Source organism: Podarcis raffonei, chromosome 14 (assembly GCF_027172205.1).
Source record: "Podarcis raffonei isolate rPodRaf1 chromosome 14, rPodRaf1.pri, whole genome shotgun sequence".
Classification (NCBI taxonomy): domain Eukaryota; kingdom Metazoa; phylum Chordata; class Lepidosauria; order Squamata; family Lacertidae; genus Podarcis; species Podarcis raffonei.
In genome coordinates, this window is record NC_070615.1 from 19,042,653 (window position 1) to 19,059,081 (window position 16,429).

Consider the following 16,429-nt stretch of genomic DNA (forward strand, 5'->3'; position numbering starts at 1 on the left):
ATTCAGATCTGCTGTTCCCAGGGCAGGAACCCAAAGCAAACTTGAGTTCCAGGTGATTTCACTGAAATGTTCCTGTGAGCGTCCATGCTGAGTTTCCCCTGGAGAATGCAGCAATTTATCATTTTCTCGGGTATAGGCTGTGAAGAATTCCATCTGAAGGTTGACATTGACATGACAGGTCTAAAGCTCACTGCAGGCTGCCAAGTTAGTTAAAACCCACCAGACCTCTCTGCATGGCTCTGGCTAGGTATGTTTGTCGGTATGTATGTGCCTGTAATTGCACACATTTTGCATTTTTACTAAGCACGAGTGATGGGATGCATGAATACATTCTGGGCTCAGGCTTGACGCTTGGCTCTTTGCTTTCATTGCTTGGATGTTGGTGGTGTTGTTTTTTTAAAATCTTTTAAAACAAAGGGAGAGAAGCACCATCTGGCTCTTGCCTAAGTGGGATGCAAAGCGCTTTGCAAAGGTGAACTGCTTAATTTCCCGCAACACGTCTGTGTACAACAAACAGACATTTATGTAACAAAAGCAGCAGCAACATCAGCCTTCTTCTCCCCATAAGTCTCTCTGTGTTCTGCCTGAAGACAGATGCATCCTTTTCCTATTCAGATCACCTTGGAATGAGTTCAGCTGTTTATCCAGCTTTGACAAGGCAAGAGGGTTTTGTTTTATGGTTTGGAAAATCGTTTTTTAAAAAAGAAACACACACACACACAGATTGGAGATAACATTTCGAGCAGTGGAAAACATCAAAAGGAAACTATCATCCTGGCAACCATATTTCAAAGTCACAGGCATGGGTGGGTTGGATTCTTGATATGCCTTCCTTAGAGGCAGAGGTGCATGAAACCAGCCCCTTTATTTCCACACAGATGTGCACCTTCTCTTCCTTTAGGAGAGTGCGTGATTAAGACATTTATCTGCAAATACTGATATGCAGTTTTTGCAGTGCAGTTCTTAATCACTGTGTTTCACTACAGGGTGCATTGCATTGCATTCAGTGAGCTTGACTGTCTATCTCCTTGCACATTCAGCTTGCACCTCTTCCCCCCCCCCCATTGGCAATAACCAGAAACCCTCCTGTCTGCTCAGGATACTTATCTGCTATAGAGAATTTTCAGCTTTTGCCATCAGAAGCTAAAAAGCTCAAGAGTTTGTGGCATTCCTTAATGAGGGTTTTTCTTCCAAAACCACGAGATTGCTGCTAAATCCAAGGCAGCTGAAAACATCTGCCCCCAATCCAGATCCAGTTCACGGATGGCATTCTCCTCTTCATAAGAGCTGCCCTGGTAAATATCTCTGGGTGTATCTAGATTTGTTCCCTCTGCTGAAATGAATGGACATCTTTGCACATATAAGAAGATTTTTCATAAAGAGTATACAAAGATGATGCTCTTATTATTAAGAGCTAGCAAATAGGCAATGTCCAGTGTGGTGTAGTGGTTAAGAGCGGTAGATTCACAATCTGGGGAACCGGGTTCGCGTCTCCGCTCCTCCACATGCAGCTGCTGGGTGACCTTGGGCCAGTCACATTTCTCTGAAGTCTCTCAGCCCCACTCACCTCACAGAGTGTTTGTTGTGGGGGAGGAAGGGAAAGGAGAATGTTAGCCACTTCGAGACTCCTTAGGGTAGTGATAAAGCGGGATATCAAATCCAAACTCTTCTTCTTCGTCCCTATTTGCATCTGATGAATCTTGGAGGCTATGGCCAAGACCCTATAAGTTTAAGCAGTTCAGATGTGACCCTCACATGGAATGAGATGGAGTGACTCCCAAAGGCTGCCGCTTTGGGGACATTTTAGTTTAGAGAACAGGCGAGTAAGACATGAAAAGGGGACTGAACAAATTCATGGAGGAGAAGGCTGCCAATGGCTATCAGCCATGATGCTATGTTCTACCACCACTTTTGGAGGCAGCAATGATTCTGAATACCAGTTGCTGGAAGCCACATGGGAAGAGAGTGAGGGTGTCACACAGCCCACTGTGAGATCAGAATGCTGGACTAGATGGGTCATTGGCCTGATCCAAGCTCTTCTTATGAGCTACCAGCCCTCTTTCTTCTTGGGCTGCGACTCAGTCCACGAATGCAGGCATACCCTCTTCTTTTGGTATGTGAAAATTGCTGCTAGAAATTCCGCTGCAGTATATTTAGCACATGGTTACTAGGCCACTCTTGGAAATCTAGCTGCAGCGTAACTGGATAAATCGATTCCTCACCTGCCCTTCAGGAGTTCTATCATTCCCTCCTATTTGATTGATGCTAATTAAATGAGCTTCTGGCCCTTTTCCCCTTGATTAAAACTGAAGAAATAATGACCTGTGAAATGCCGGCCATTTCCAGTTAAATAGAGTTGGTGGAAGAGCTGCTTGTGATCCCAACTCTGTCATTAGGGCACCTGTCAGTAGCCTAGTAGGTGTTTGGGACAAGAGGGAGTGCAAATTAGATGCCTCAGTATCTAATAAGCCATTTATTACTTGCCTCCCAGCAGAATCATTTTGTTCCTTCTTTCCCAAGTGATATGATGTTTAAGGCAGCTATTCGGCGTCAAACAATGCAAGCATCTCTGATGGAAGCTGGAAGCTGCCTTATAATGAGATGGACTGTTGGTTCATCTAGCTCAATATTGTCTACACTGACTGGCAGAAGTTCTCCAGGGTTTCAGGCAGGAAATGCTGGAAATGCTAGGGATTAAACCAAGGACCTTCTGCCTGGAAACCAGGTGTTCCACCATTGAGCTATGGACCTTTCTATATCAGTTAAGAGAGGGGACTTCCAAAAGTAACACTAGGATGATTCCTTTGGGGCATTTCACACAACTTGAGAAGCAATGGTGGCCACTCTGAAAATCCCAATGCAGATCTCTCCAACATGGGATGGGAGGAGAAAAATTCAGTTCAGTTCACATTCAAAGGAAACCCTACCCAATCTGCACTTGCTGAAGTCTGCACTTACTTGCAGTTCTCCAGCCAAGTGATATATATATAAAAGTGCCTGCACTGGGGTAAAATGGGCATAAAGATGCATAAAAAGGTAAAGGTACCCCTGCCCGTACGGGCCAGTCTTGACAGACTCTGGGGTTGTGCGCCCATCTCACTCAAGAGGCCGGGGGCCAGTGCTGTCCGGAGACACTTCCGGGTCACGTGGCCAGCATGACAAAGGTGCATCTGGCGAGCCAGCACAGCACACGGAAACGCCATTTACCTTCCCACTGGTAAGCAGTCCCTATTTATCTACTTGCACTCAGGGGTGCTTTCGAGCTGCTAGGTTGGCAGGTGCTGGGACCGAGCAGCGGGAGCGCACCCCGCCGCGGGGATTCGAACCACCGACCTTTCGATCGGCAAGCCCTAGGCGCTGAGGCTTTTACCCACAGCGCCACCCGCGTCCCATATAAAGATGCATATATGTGTGGAAATAGTGTATAAAACTGCATTGTGTTAGGGGAAATTGCATAGAAATTTTGCATGGAAAAATGTGTATACTAAGAGAAATTCTTCACACAGTGCATAGTTAAACCATGAAACTTGCTTGCGTAGGAGTTGAGTGATGACCCCAAACTTAGATAGCTTTGAAAGCGGATTGGACAAATTCATGAAGGATACCACTGCCTGTGGCTACTAGCCCTAGTGGCTATGCTCTGCCTCCATGGTTGAAGGCAGAAATGCTTCTCTATATGAGTTGATGGGAACCCCCAGAAGAGTGCTCTTGTGCTCAAGTCCTGCTCGTGATGTTGCCCTGGGCATCTGGGAGGCCACTCTTAGAACAGGGTGCTAGACAAAAGGGTCATTGGCCTAACCCAGCAGGGCTCTTACTATGTTTTTACTAAAATGTTGGTGAGGCCACTTTTTAAAAAAAGTTAACTGATGTGGAAATGTGGAGATCTGAACTGGAGATATGAGAAACAAAGTGAAATCGACTGATGCCACCATCCCTGCTCCCAGTAGAAGCTTGGCGAGGCTCCGGGCCCTGCAGTTCCCTCAGAAGTAAACACATAGACATGAATATGTTGGATTAATGTGATAAATTAGGCCACAACTTTATTGGTTACAGATGTGAGCGATTTGGCTTAGGCAATTGGGTGAAGCAAGACTATATCCTGACTCCTACCTGTCTGCAGGAGTCCCGTAAGGGTCAACCACCGATAGGGGGAGCCCTATGATGTACATCAATTGAGCACCCCCAGGGTCACTGGTGGCTTGTGGCATGGACCTAGCCCACGCCCACGCCCAGGCTTCAGACAGGAACCACACACCAGGATCCCTTTAACAGGATACCCTTAACATAGAGGGGTAGGCCAGAGGTAACAACCATCCCTCACATGACAGGCTTACCCAATGCCTAACCTTACAAAGTTGTGACAATTGCTACTAGGTAGGCAAAAACCAAATAGCTGCTGCCAATTTGCCAAGTGGAAAAATTCCTACCCGGCCCCGACAACCAGGTGATTGACATTAGTCATAGTAAGGCCATAGTCAAGCAACACAAGAAAAGAGGGTGGGTTGGGGCTGGGAGATCTGACAAAGGAGACAAATGGAGGCTGCCCTCCCCAGCCGTGCTGCGGTCTAAACACCATGTGGCCACGCCCCTGGCTAACCTGATTGGTCAGCCGGGGAAGTGATACGGCGGCTGGGAGTTCTAATGATGTGGGCAGCACTCCTCCGCCCACAGCTGGGTCACTGGGAGGTCCCTGGTTGCCGCCCGCAGCACGCCCCCCCCCCTCCGAAAAGGGGAGCTGTTCTGTAGTAGCTTTCGTAAGTTTCTAGTGAGTTTTTCTTTCTCTCTCTGGCTGTTCTCTCTTCTCTCTCATTTACACCTAACAGAAAAAAGCCCCACAGTTAATGACTCCCACCCTCCCTTCCTTTTTGAAACTTGAAGAGCCCTTCATAGCAAAGCATTGTGAGTGCAGAGGAATTAATGGGACAATTAGGCTGTGTTACATTGCATGGCATTATCTCAGAATGGTAATTATCCTAATTTCTCTGTCCTCTCCCCTTCCCTGCAGCACCTGATCCTCAGACTCCCTTGGTTGGGAGTGCCAATGAATTGGAGCTTGCGGGTGGCGGGGACTAAGCATGGCTCACAGAAGCAAAAGTTGTGATGCCGAGAGCTGCTTACACCAAGGATGGCCTTGTGGGAGCGTTGTATGGCCACTTTATTTAGTTAGGCTTTCAATTTGTGTTTTCATCCTCTCTTTTTTATAACACTAATCCAGCAACAAGGACAGGGGGCTCTGGGGAAAAACAGGTGACAGGGGCTAAAGAAATAGCGGTATGAAAGGAAAGCTAATATAATCATATTGTCAATAATAATAATAATAATAATAATAATAATAATAATAATAATATATTATTTGTACCCTACTTATCTGACTGGGTTGCCCCAGCCACTTTGGGTGGCTTCCAACATTTATAAAAATATAATAAAACATTAAACCTTAAAAAGCAGCCCTAAACAAAGTTGCCTTCAGATGTCTTCTAAAGGTTATATAGTTACTCTTCTCCTGATGGGAGGGTGTTCCGGGGGGGGGGCACTACTTAGAAGGCCCTCTGCCCCAGCCACTCTGGGCAGCTTCCAATGGATAATAAAACATCAAACATTAAAAACTTCCTTCTACAGGGCTGCCTTCAGATGTTTTCTAAAAGTTGTATCATTCTTTATCTCCTTGACATCTGATGGGAGGGTGTTCCACAGGGCGGGTGCCACTACCAAGAAGGCCCTCTGCCTGTAACTTCAGTTCTTGCAGTGAGGGAACCACCAGAAGGCCCTCAGAGCTGGACCACAGAGCTGAGTGATGGTGGTGGAGACACTTTTTCATAAGACTTTGTAGACCACTGACTTCCAAATGATGGGTTGGATCTTACTGCCAGATCCATGGCCTGATCAAAAACGGTTCACAATATCACCACCACCACTATCATACTATATTGGGGGTGGGGTATAGATTTGTATAATGGCATTATGAAAAGTGTTGAGACAGGCAGGAAGGCAGGTGGGGAAGGGGGTGTAGAGAGAGAATATAAGGTCACTCGTATTCATGTATCATTGCAAAGGTGGATCAAACCTAGCCAAGCATCTTGTTGATCAGAGAGAAACTCCAAAAGCATTTTAAAAGTATGGTTTTTGTGGTGCATTTTGGGATAAGTGAGGGCAAAAACACACATCTTAGCTTGTTGAGTGTGCTGGGAACTCTTTAATTGTGACAAACTTGAAGGTTTTTCTTCATATGAAGGGGCATTCTGCAAGACATAGAGAAGAAGAGCGGCACAAATTTACATATAAATATCCTCCTTAACTTTTGTAATTACAATATTTGCATGGAAAGAGTTGTCTTTTTGGAGGGGAGCGGGAATTCTCCTGGCTAGTATGTGGTCAGAATATCTGCTCTTGGAATTTTCATTTCAAAGGGGGGAAAAGAACATAAAATAAAATATGCTATGAATTGAAAGCTGCACGATCCTATGCACGTCTGCACAGAAGTCATATTGAAGCCAGTGGGACTGACTTCCAGATAAGTGTGCAAAAGACTGTAGCTGTTGTTACTTTCTCTGTCTTAATTGCTAAGATCAAGATCAGAGGATTAAACCAGAGGATGTTCAGTAAAGCTCAGAGCAGGGCTGGCCCAAGACATTTTGGCACCTGAGGCAGCCCCCTGCCAGGGAAGAAGGGGTGAGTGAAGATCTGCATCAAGAACAATGGGATAATAAAGACCTACATCAGGAACAAGAGTGGGAGGACACCAGTAGTGTCTCCTATTCACCAAGATGCTGCTTTATTGGGGGTGGGAGGACTGCTGAGGCACCAGCAGATCCAGCCTCCAAGGAGCACCACAGCTGTGGATGATACATTTCTTGGAGGCCAGGTCTGCTGCCTTTGTGGTTCCTGCCACCTGAGGCAGTCTCTTCACCTTGCTTCATAGGCGGGCCAACCTTGGTTCAGAGGAAGACCCAGGAGGTAGGACTGAGGAATATTCAGGATCAGCGAATAAGACAATAATTCAGGCTAGATACACATCTAAATTCAGATAGACCTGGTTACTTGAGGAAAGTGCCACTAAGAAAGAAGGTTCTCTTCCCTATCTAGGAAGAGCCAATGGCCAGCCTGGGTGGAGTTGGTCTCAAAGGTTCTTTGGTGAGAAACTGCAGTGACAGGGCTTGCCACATGGGATAGTGGTCAGCAGTTCCTGACAAAAGCCATGGAGAAGTTTCTGCATTTCTTTGCTTTGGATACCGAGTGAAGGGGCCAAGAATCCCATCATTCACAGATGACATTTGGAGAGACGGTCACACATGAGCATTCCTCCCTCCCACCCACCAGTTTTCATGCAGTCATTGCTTAAAAAAAAAGATTTTTAGAGTTTTGGATTGGCTTGCAAAATGAAGCTCGTTATTTCTGTTTCACAGAGGGAGGGGACGAGTCAGTTCAACGGTCCAGTTGGCCACTGATTCAGGATACTGATTCAACTCCCTCCCCAACTTTCTCATTTTCTCCTGTTCTGTCAAACAACATTCCAGGGCTACGGTCCATGCTCAGGGCCATAACTCATTGGCAGAGCATCTGTCTTGCAGTCAGAAGTCACAAGTTCAATCCCCAGCATCTCCAGGTAAGACTGGGATAGAGCCCTGGTCTGAAACCCTGGAGAGCAACTGCCAGCCAGTGCAAGCAACACTGAGCTACATGGACCAAAGATCTGATTCAGTATAAGGTAGCTCCCAATGTTCCTATGCTCAGTCTATAGCTGATTCCTTGGTTGGGAGGTTTGCCCCTTTAGGGTCGTTTTTAAAAAAAAACAAAAAACACTACTGCCAACCTTGGATTTGCTAATATCTCCTTCTTGTTTCTCTGAGACTCCAATACTTTGAGCTGTGTTCACTATTAGAGGGAGTAATGGTGATTAGAGAGTATATCCCTGGTTCCTTTTATGTGCCCACACCCCATATTGTGCTGATAAGTGTCAATGGATATTCTGGTATAATGATAACCTTGTTCTTCTTAAACTCCCATTCATTTCCGTGAGTCTTGCATGGTGGATGTCTGGCAGTAGCCTTTAATCAAATAATTGTTGTGATTAGGCTCTCACACAGAGAATGTTAACATTGGTGGGCAATGGTGCACAAAATTGCATATGCATTGGAACAGGAGTTTTTGGAAGGGCAGCTCCTTGAATGTCTAAGGGAACAGCAACAACCACAAAAGAATTTTCCTTCCTTATTCAAGAACATAAAAAGCAGCCCCTTTCAATGCACACCATCTACATGTGAATAGTTTGCAATGAGCTGGGCAAACAAATTCACCATGAGACCTCTGGGATGTCCTAATGAGGCCCATTTGCTCATGTTTCTCCACCATTGTACCATCGTCTGTGTCTGTCAGCAGACAGCACTGTGTCTGTCAGTTAGGTTTTAGCAGAAACCTAGATGAGTAAACTATCTTGGAATGTTATTACACTAAGATCCAGCTTGCAGACTTCCCATTGACATCCAGTTGGCCAATGTGACAACAGGATACTGGCCTAGAAGGGCCATTGATGCAATCCAGCAGGCTCTTCTTATGTTCTTATATGGAGGGTGTGTGCTCAGGTCTCTGAGTACATTCCAGGGACAAAGGTCAACAGGGTTGATTTGACCACTGTGGTTGGAAAGTGACATGAAGTCTCTGGTTTGGCCAGGCCTGGTATAAATACTCAAAGCCTAGTCTTCTGCATTTCTTGGTCAACACTAGATATTTTCAGCCACTGGCCTGAGGCACCCTGAGCTGAAGACCCTCCAGGTTTAGATTCAGATATGGCAGTCTCCTTATGTGGATAGCGTCATTATACAGTTTAGTCCCTAGGGGGCACTGGACTTTAGTTGTATCTAGATGGAGTTAAAAATGTGCTGTTGCTGCTCTTATCTTGATCAAGAGATAGAATAACATTCTTGTTCAGCCTCCTGAGATGGGCCACAGGAGTTTTCCAGTCCTTTGCCAGCAGCTTTAGAGATTTAGGGCTTTGTGAGCAGTGCACTCACAGTGGGCTCTGACCTAAGGAGGTGCCTTCTCAAAGCCCAGTAAGTGAGGTGCTCGGCTTTGGGAAGGAAGCACGAGGCTCTGACAGGGTCCCAGAATCTTCCCTTCTCCTTCCCAAAGCCTAGTTAGCACTTCACCAGCTTTGGGGAGGATGTGGGCGGAGTATAGGACACTGCCAGAGCCTCATGCCTCCTTCGTAAAGCCAAGGGCCTCCTTGCCCACAAATTTGGGGCAAATTTTGGCCTCACACAAGATGAAATAGAATCCTAAGAGTTGGAATGTCATCTAGTCCAACCCCCTGCAATGCAGGAATCTCAGCTAAAGCATCCATGACAGATAGCTATCCAACCTCTACTTAAAAACCTCCAGTGAAGGAGAGATTGCAACCTCTCAAGGGAGTCTCTTCCACTGTCAAACAGCTCTTACTGTCAGAAAGTTCTTCCTGATGTTTAGTCGGAATCTCCTTTCTGGCATCTTGAAGCCTTTGATTCAAGTCCAATCCTGAGAGGAGCCCTACAAAGGGGCTACTTGTTGCTGGGAGCAACGTGAGACATGGTGGAAGGTGGCCTGTGAAGCAACAGAGCTGAACTAAAGCCGTCCTTGCAGTGGACCAGATCCAATAAGTAGCTTAGGTCCTAACCGAATTATTCCATCAAAAACAGGTTGCTCCAAATCCCTTCTAATTCTTCCCAGCAATAACTTAAGCTTTGCAACGTTTTGCTAGAATCTCACAGCAGCCAGGAAAAAAATTATTTCTCCTCTTTCTCTTCCCCTGACCATACAAGGGAAATGGATGAGATCATTGGGTTTTGTATAGTCTGAAGCAATGGCAGTTTCTTCATATTTACTCAAAGAGGGTTGTAAATCAACAATAGAGTGCCATCTCTCTAAGTTATTTGCAGAGGGACGGGGGAGAGAGACATCAGTCTTTCATCCCAGCACGTTAGATGAGATTAGCACTGTTCTTTATTATATTTGTGTCCCCCCCCCTTCTGAATCTTGATTGCTTTTTTTGCTTAGAGTTTGTTTGTGCATAATGCCCCATTGTTGGCTATGGGATTCTCATATCAGACAGCTTGTAACTTCTGAATCCAGGGGAGTTTTTAAAAAAATACAGCAATAATATTATTTCCCTCCCTCTCAACTAGAGCCTCCAACCATCACTGAACTCTACATATAAGCCTTTTGCCAACCTGGTGCCCTCCAGAAACTTTGGACTACAACTCCCATCATCCCCAGCCAGGGTGCTATGCTTGCTGGGGATGATGGGAGTTGTAGTCCAAAACTTACAGAAGACTCCAGGTTGGTGAAGACTGCATTATATCGATATACGGATGCAGTTGTCACTATACCCTGCTTGTGAGCATCCCCTAGCACCAGTGCTTAGCATCCTTGGGCAGCTGCTTGGGGACCCACAACTAGGGCTGGGCAGTATCTGGGTTTCAACATTGTGATGGAGCTATGTAGAGGCACTGGCTGGCTTCATGGGTTTTCCTGCATCCTGATTTTTTTCTGGTGCCTGCAAAGTTAACAGGGGCTGAAGGAATTGAGAGAGGCATTGGGTAATGTTGTACGAATTTAAGGTCTCAAATATATAAATTAAATGTACAAGGCAAACACGTACATAAATACGTGTCTGAAACAGTACAGGAAGACAGTCCTGAAACCATTTTGACTCTCCCAAACTGACCAAATGTTTCTCTGCAAGGAGAGAGGAAATGAAAAAAACCTCCCCATTGTCTCTGTGCTCACAAATCCTGCCTTAAGGGCACATTTCAGGTGTGGATAGGGTGAGCCTGTGACCTGGATTCAGGAATTACCGTAGATTCCGGCGTATAAGACAACTTTTTAACCCTGCTTCAGAAGCAGCAGCAGCAGCCGGCGGGCTCCGCTCCTCACCGGGTGGCTTTCTGCCAGCGCGGAGCTGCCCAGTGTATTAGGCTACTGGGCTTATAAGATGAACCCCCAAATTGCAGCTGCCAATTTGGGGGGTCGCCTAATATGCCCACTCGCCTAATATGCCAGAATCTATGGTAAGTAGTTATAATAACAAAAGAGGGGCCAAAACCCAGATAATGCAATCAGGTAACTTGCCAGACAGGAGATAAACAACACACTCAGGATTCTGTTTTAGACTGCCCCCTGTGATGTATGTATGTATGATGTATTGGGGGAGGTGGTCCTGGGCTACACCCCTTCTGTGGTGTATGTATGATGTTTCTGGGGGTGGTCTGGAGTTTGAGGGTGGGCAATTTAAAAAGTCTATATAAGGGCGGGCACACCTTTGTTCTGGTTCCTCCTCCTCTTTCCTGCGTGTGGGGGAGCACCCTGTTGCAACAGCTTTAATAAAGATCAGGCTTACTAGCTGCTTTGCTTCTCAATATTCTCTGGTTGGCCTCTGTTATTTTCTCCTACCAATGGAGAACCTACAAAGGACTCTATAAGGGCTCTTGTGTACTCTTGTGAAAAGGGCAGATTTTGTTTACAACAGTGGCTTTTCCCATATTGTGATTTTTGCATAGCACATACACACACAATGATTTGCAATATATTGCCAGGTCAAAAATTATGAAACCGATACCACCATAGGCAACAACCTATCGAAAAGCCTGAAATATGCATTAAGCTGTTGGAATGTTGCAGCCGGTGAAAAGACGTATGATGCAGTTAAAGACACACCCTTTCCCTTCTTGTCCCCTACTTCATTCCTTCACATATCCCCACCCCCACCCGTCCTCCCTCCCTGCTTTCCTTCTCTGTTTTCCCCCAACCCTCCTTTCCCTTTGTCTCCAACCATTCGCTGTCAGGAAGTGCCGCATCCGAAGGGCTATTTCAGGACAACGTGGCAGCAGCAGAGACTAGCAGCAATGGCAGCTACAACAGTGAGTGGATCTCGACTCCAGTGGGGGGGCAGTTGCTTGACTGAGAACCTGGTTACTGGGGCGGGGCAGGATAACCATGCTATAGATAACCCATGCTGTAGATTAGGTGCTTGGGCAGACTGCAATCTCTTGTCTAGAGGTCCCTCTGCAATCTACTAATTTGCTCCTATTAAAAAAGAAATAGTATATGTCAGCAACATTCACACTATACATTTAAAGCACTGTGATGCCATGTTAAGCAGTCATGGCTTACCCCAAAGAATTCTGGGAGCTGTAGTTTGTTAAGGATGCTGAGAGTTGATAGGAGAGCCCCTATTCCCCTCCTATAGCTACAGTTCTCAGGGTGGTCCAACAATCAGTCCCTCTTTTCACAGAAAGCTGGGGATCATAGTGTGTTAAATCTAGGTGCTTTAAATGTATGGTGTGAATAAATATGGTCTCCATCTCCTCTCAGTCATCACCTATGTCTCGTTACTCAAATTAAAGGGCTCCAGCCAGCGATCTAGATGCTGATATTTCGAATCTATTCCTCATCTTGGTGGCTCCCCTCCACAGGAGCCAACTCCTAGGGGCCAAGGGGGCTTTGCCCCCCATAAAATATTTGAGGGGGGCAGGCCTCCTCCTCCTTGATGAGCATTGCCATTCAAATGGTGTGTCATGTGATCAATTATGCAGTGCAGGGCTTACCTTCCCCCCAATATTTTATTCGATTCCCCCCCCCCCCATGCCCCTTTGCCGCCACCTTCCTAATTCCTTGGAACCCCATCCTTTTACAATGCTCCCTTCTTTGTGCTGGGCTGCTGCCTTCTCGAGACCCCCAGCTCCTGGTTATCCAGCTCCCCCCACCCCAACTCTGCTACTTCTGCTCCTTCCCTCCTCTGTGCATCAACCTGATCTGCCTTTTCTCTGAGATGAGAGCCGCTCAACCGTTCTGTGCCTTGGGGTGGGGAATTATCCCCCCTCCCAAAAGAGGACAAAAGATCTGCATAAAATTTGCATGTTCCGATTCCTATGTATAGATGCAAATTTAGGAGCTATTACTATAATTTAAATAGAAGTGCCATAGATATCAGCATAATGAGAAGACTGTCATCAGGGGACCTGTTGCATCCGCTGTCTCACTGTTGACAGGCATCTTCAAGGCCTCCTTTGCTCTCCTTTCTTAAGTTGCTTTAGCTTTAAGCCAGGCTTTGGACTGAGCAGCCCTTCACCCAGAGGACTCTTTCAAGCAGTGGAGTGTTCTCTCTGTAACATAGCACACCTGGTCACCCTATTATATGGCCCACCTTTCTCTGACATTGACTCAGCTGCTCTAATTGCTGCCGGGAGTTTCATCATCATCTCTTGGATGAAGGACCACATAGCTCAGTGGCTGATCACATGCTTAGCATGCAGGAAACCCCAGCTTCAGTCCTCAACATCTCCTATTGCAGATATTATTATTGTGCAGTTTGAAGCAACCGCATGCATGAGAACTGACTCCTTTTGGAATGAATCATTGCCCACACCCATGAAAATCTTCCTTTTTTACCAGGCCGTTGGTTGATTTGATTGACATCCTATGTTCTTTTTTAAAATGTGGTGGGGGTTTTTTTGGGGGGGGGTTATTGGGTTGTTGTTTTTATTTTTGATCTTGTATTTTGTGGTTTTATATTTTGATTTTATTCTGTGAACCTCCCTGAGACTTCTTCTGGGTATAGGGTGGTATCATCATCATCATCATCATCATCAAACTTTTACTTGTAGAACTCTTCAAAACAAAACATAAACATAAAACAATACATCCAAAAATATCCATACAATATCTTGTGTTGTCCAGCACAGACTCACCATCTTAAAATAAAAAATAACTTCAGCAATCAAAACGATGTCTCTCTCCCCCATTCCAGCCTGCCTTCTATGTAGCTCTTTTTGCAGAGACATTGTCAATTCCGTTTTTTCTCTGTCATGTTCAGAGAAAGGCTAGCAACCACCACCCTTTCAAGATGGTGAATTTGCAATTCAATAGCCTCATCACAGCTGGGACGCAGGTGGCGCTGTGGGTAAAACCTCAGCGCCGAGGACTTGCCGATCACATGGTCGGCGGTTCGAATTCCCGCGGCGGGGTGCGCTCCCATCGTTCGGTCCCAGCGCCTGCCAACCTAGCAGTTCAAAAGCACCCCCGGGTGCAAGTAGATAAATAGGGACCGCTTACCAGCGGGAAGGTAAACGGCGTTCCGTGTGCTGCGCTGGCTCACCAGATGCAGCTTGTCACGCTGGCCACGTGACCCGGAAGTGTCTGCGGACAGCGCTGGCTCCCGGCCTATAGAGTGAGATGAGCACACAACCCTAGAGTCTGTCAAGATTGGCCCATACGGGCAGGGGTACCTTTACCTTTACCTTTACCTAGCCTCATCACATGATCAAAGGTTACATTCAGTTTACAGCTAGAGAACAATCAACAGGTAATCATTAACCCATTAAGGAGCTTAGAGTCCTGTGGAAACCCCCCCCCCCCCGTTCCTGTGGAACGTTTCAACTTTCGAACGCCAACAACCTGGAAGTGAATGCCTCCTTTTTTGAATGCGCCTTGGAAGTCGAACGGCTTCTGAGGCTTGTTTTTCCATTTTTTTCTATGGATTTTGCCAACCAGCAATTGCGCCTCGGTTGTTGAATGTTTCAGAAGTCAAACGGTCTTCCATAACCGATTACGTTTGACAAGCGAGGTTCCACTGTATATCAGCCAAAAAGCCAGAGTTCAATATCACAACAGGTACTGCAATATGAAAGGAGCATTAGAAAATGAGACAGAAATGCTAGCATTATAATCAGGAAAACTAATGCAATACTACTCACGTGTGAATCTGCCTAGGTCAGTTGGTTAGTTAGAGCATGGTGCTGGTAACACCAAGGTTGCAGGTTCAGTTCCCAAACAGCTACATATTCCTGCATTGCAGGGAGCTGGACTAGTCAGGGGTAGGCAACCTAAGGCCCCGGGGCCAGATGCGGCCCAATTGCCTTCTCATTCCGGCCCACAGACGGTCTAGGAATCAGCATGTTTTTATATGAGTAGAATGTGTCCTTTTATTTAAAATGCACTTCTGGGTTATTTGTGGGGCCTGCCTGGTGTTTTTACATGAGTAGAATGTGTGCTTTTATTTAAAATACATCTCTGGGTTATTTGTGGGGCATGGGAATTCATTCATTTCCTCCAAAAAAATATAGTCCGGCCCACCACATGGTCTGAGGGATGGTGGACCAGCCCCCTGCTGAAAAAGGTTGTTGACCCCTGAACTAGATGATCCTTAGGGTCCCTTCCAACTCTACAATTATATGATATGATATATGAATGCATCTTCAGTGTTGCCCTTTCAGAATTCAACAGGGAGGAGGATGGGGACAAAACTACAGCTGATTGGCTCTGGCTGCCATTGGCTCTGGCGCCACCTATCGTTAGTCTCCCTACCAATCCTGAAGGGCACCAGCCACTGCTGTTCCTACCCAAATCAGTCACGATCCTGCAATTCAATTCATTGTCTTTTCCAACCCAGCAAATGTACCACCTCTTGTTGCAAAAGCACAGACTGAACTTTCTCCTGGTATAAGGTCTGCTCATTTATTAATGCTCCATGCTTTATATATATATAAAAAGACTGATCTCCCCGCTCTCTCTTACATTGTAACGTCATTCTAGTAGCTGTCCTTTTTCACCAAACAGCCACCTCCTAACAGTTAACCTTCTTATCCTTCTTCACTTGCTTTCGTCTTTTTTTAAAAAAAAACTGATTTCCCACCCCCAGTCTATAAAATATGCTGATTAAAAAATTCCCTTAGTACATCTTGTATCATTTAATAATATAGCAATTAAATAATGTTAACACACTGGGATGATAGCAATTAAAGGAGTGAAGCTGCTACGGGGGAGGATGAGAAAGAATTCTCCATGCTGCTTTATCTAGAGGGTGAATCACGGAAACCACGCAGTCATGATCTCAAAAGCAGACATCCCAAGCTTTCGAAAGCCCACCCTTACTTGGAAGCAAATGCCACTTCACATATGAGTAAGACACACAGTGTACATAAGAATCATCAACTAGGGCACCCTACAGGGCGGTCTTAATGCAGCTTCCAAGCTCTTCTTATATACCCCCAGCTTAAACACCCATTCCAGGGACAATCCTCCTTCCATTCAGAAGCGGTCTTCCACTGAGTCAGACCACTGGTCCACCTGGCTCAGTATTATCTAAATTGACTGACAGCAGCTTTCCATTGACTCAGGCAGAGGGCACTCCCAGAGTCCTGACCCTACCAGGAGATACTGGGGTTCTAAACTTACGAACTGGGGTTCTAAACTTCCTACATCCAAAGCAGATGTACTACCTATGGCCCCTGCATAACTCTTTAAAGGTCAGGATCTCTGGCCTTCCTAGTTGCCACATGTCTCTTAAAAAACATATATGCACTGCACTAGATGCATTGCACACCTAACATACGAACCTAGAAAGCTGCCTTCTTCTATCAAGCCAATGGCCCATTCAGTCCAGTGTGATAGTCTCCAGCTA

General features: G+C 45.9%; 1 protein-coding gene across 2 annotated transcripts in view; it reads left to right on the plus strand.

Annotated features, from left to right (window-relative positions):
• NTRK3 (neurotrophic receptor tyrosine kinase 3) overlaps positions 1–16,429 on the plus strand; it is a 402,429-nt gene that overhangs the window by 351,032 nt on the left and 34,968 nt on the right. The window contains exon 17 of one of the 2 annotated variants that reach the window (XM_053364230.1): positions 11,814–11,888. The exons of the other annotated variant lie outside the window; for it this stretch is intronic. Coding sequence (XP_053220205.1) covers positions 11,814–11,888 — 75 coding nt within the window. The remainder of the gene's footprint in view (positions 1–11,813; positions 11,889–16,429) is intronic. 2 annotated transcript variants of the gene reach the window in all.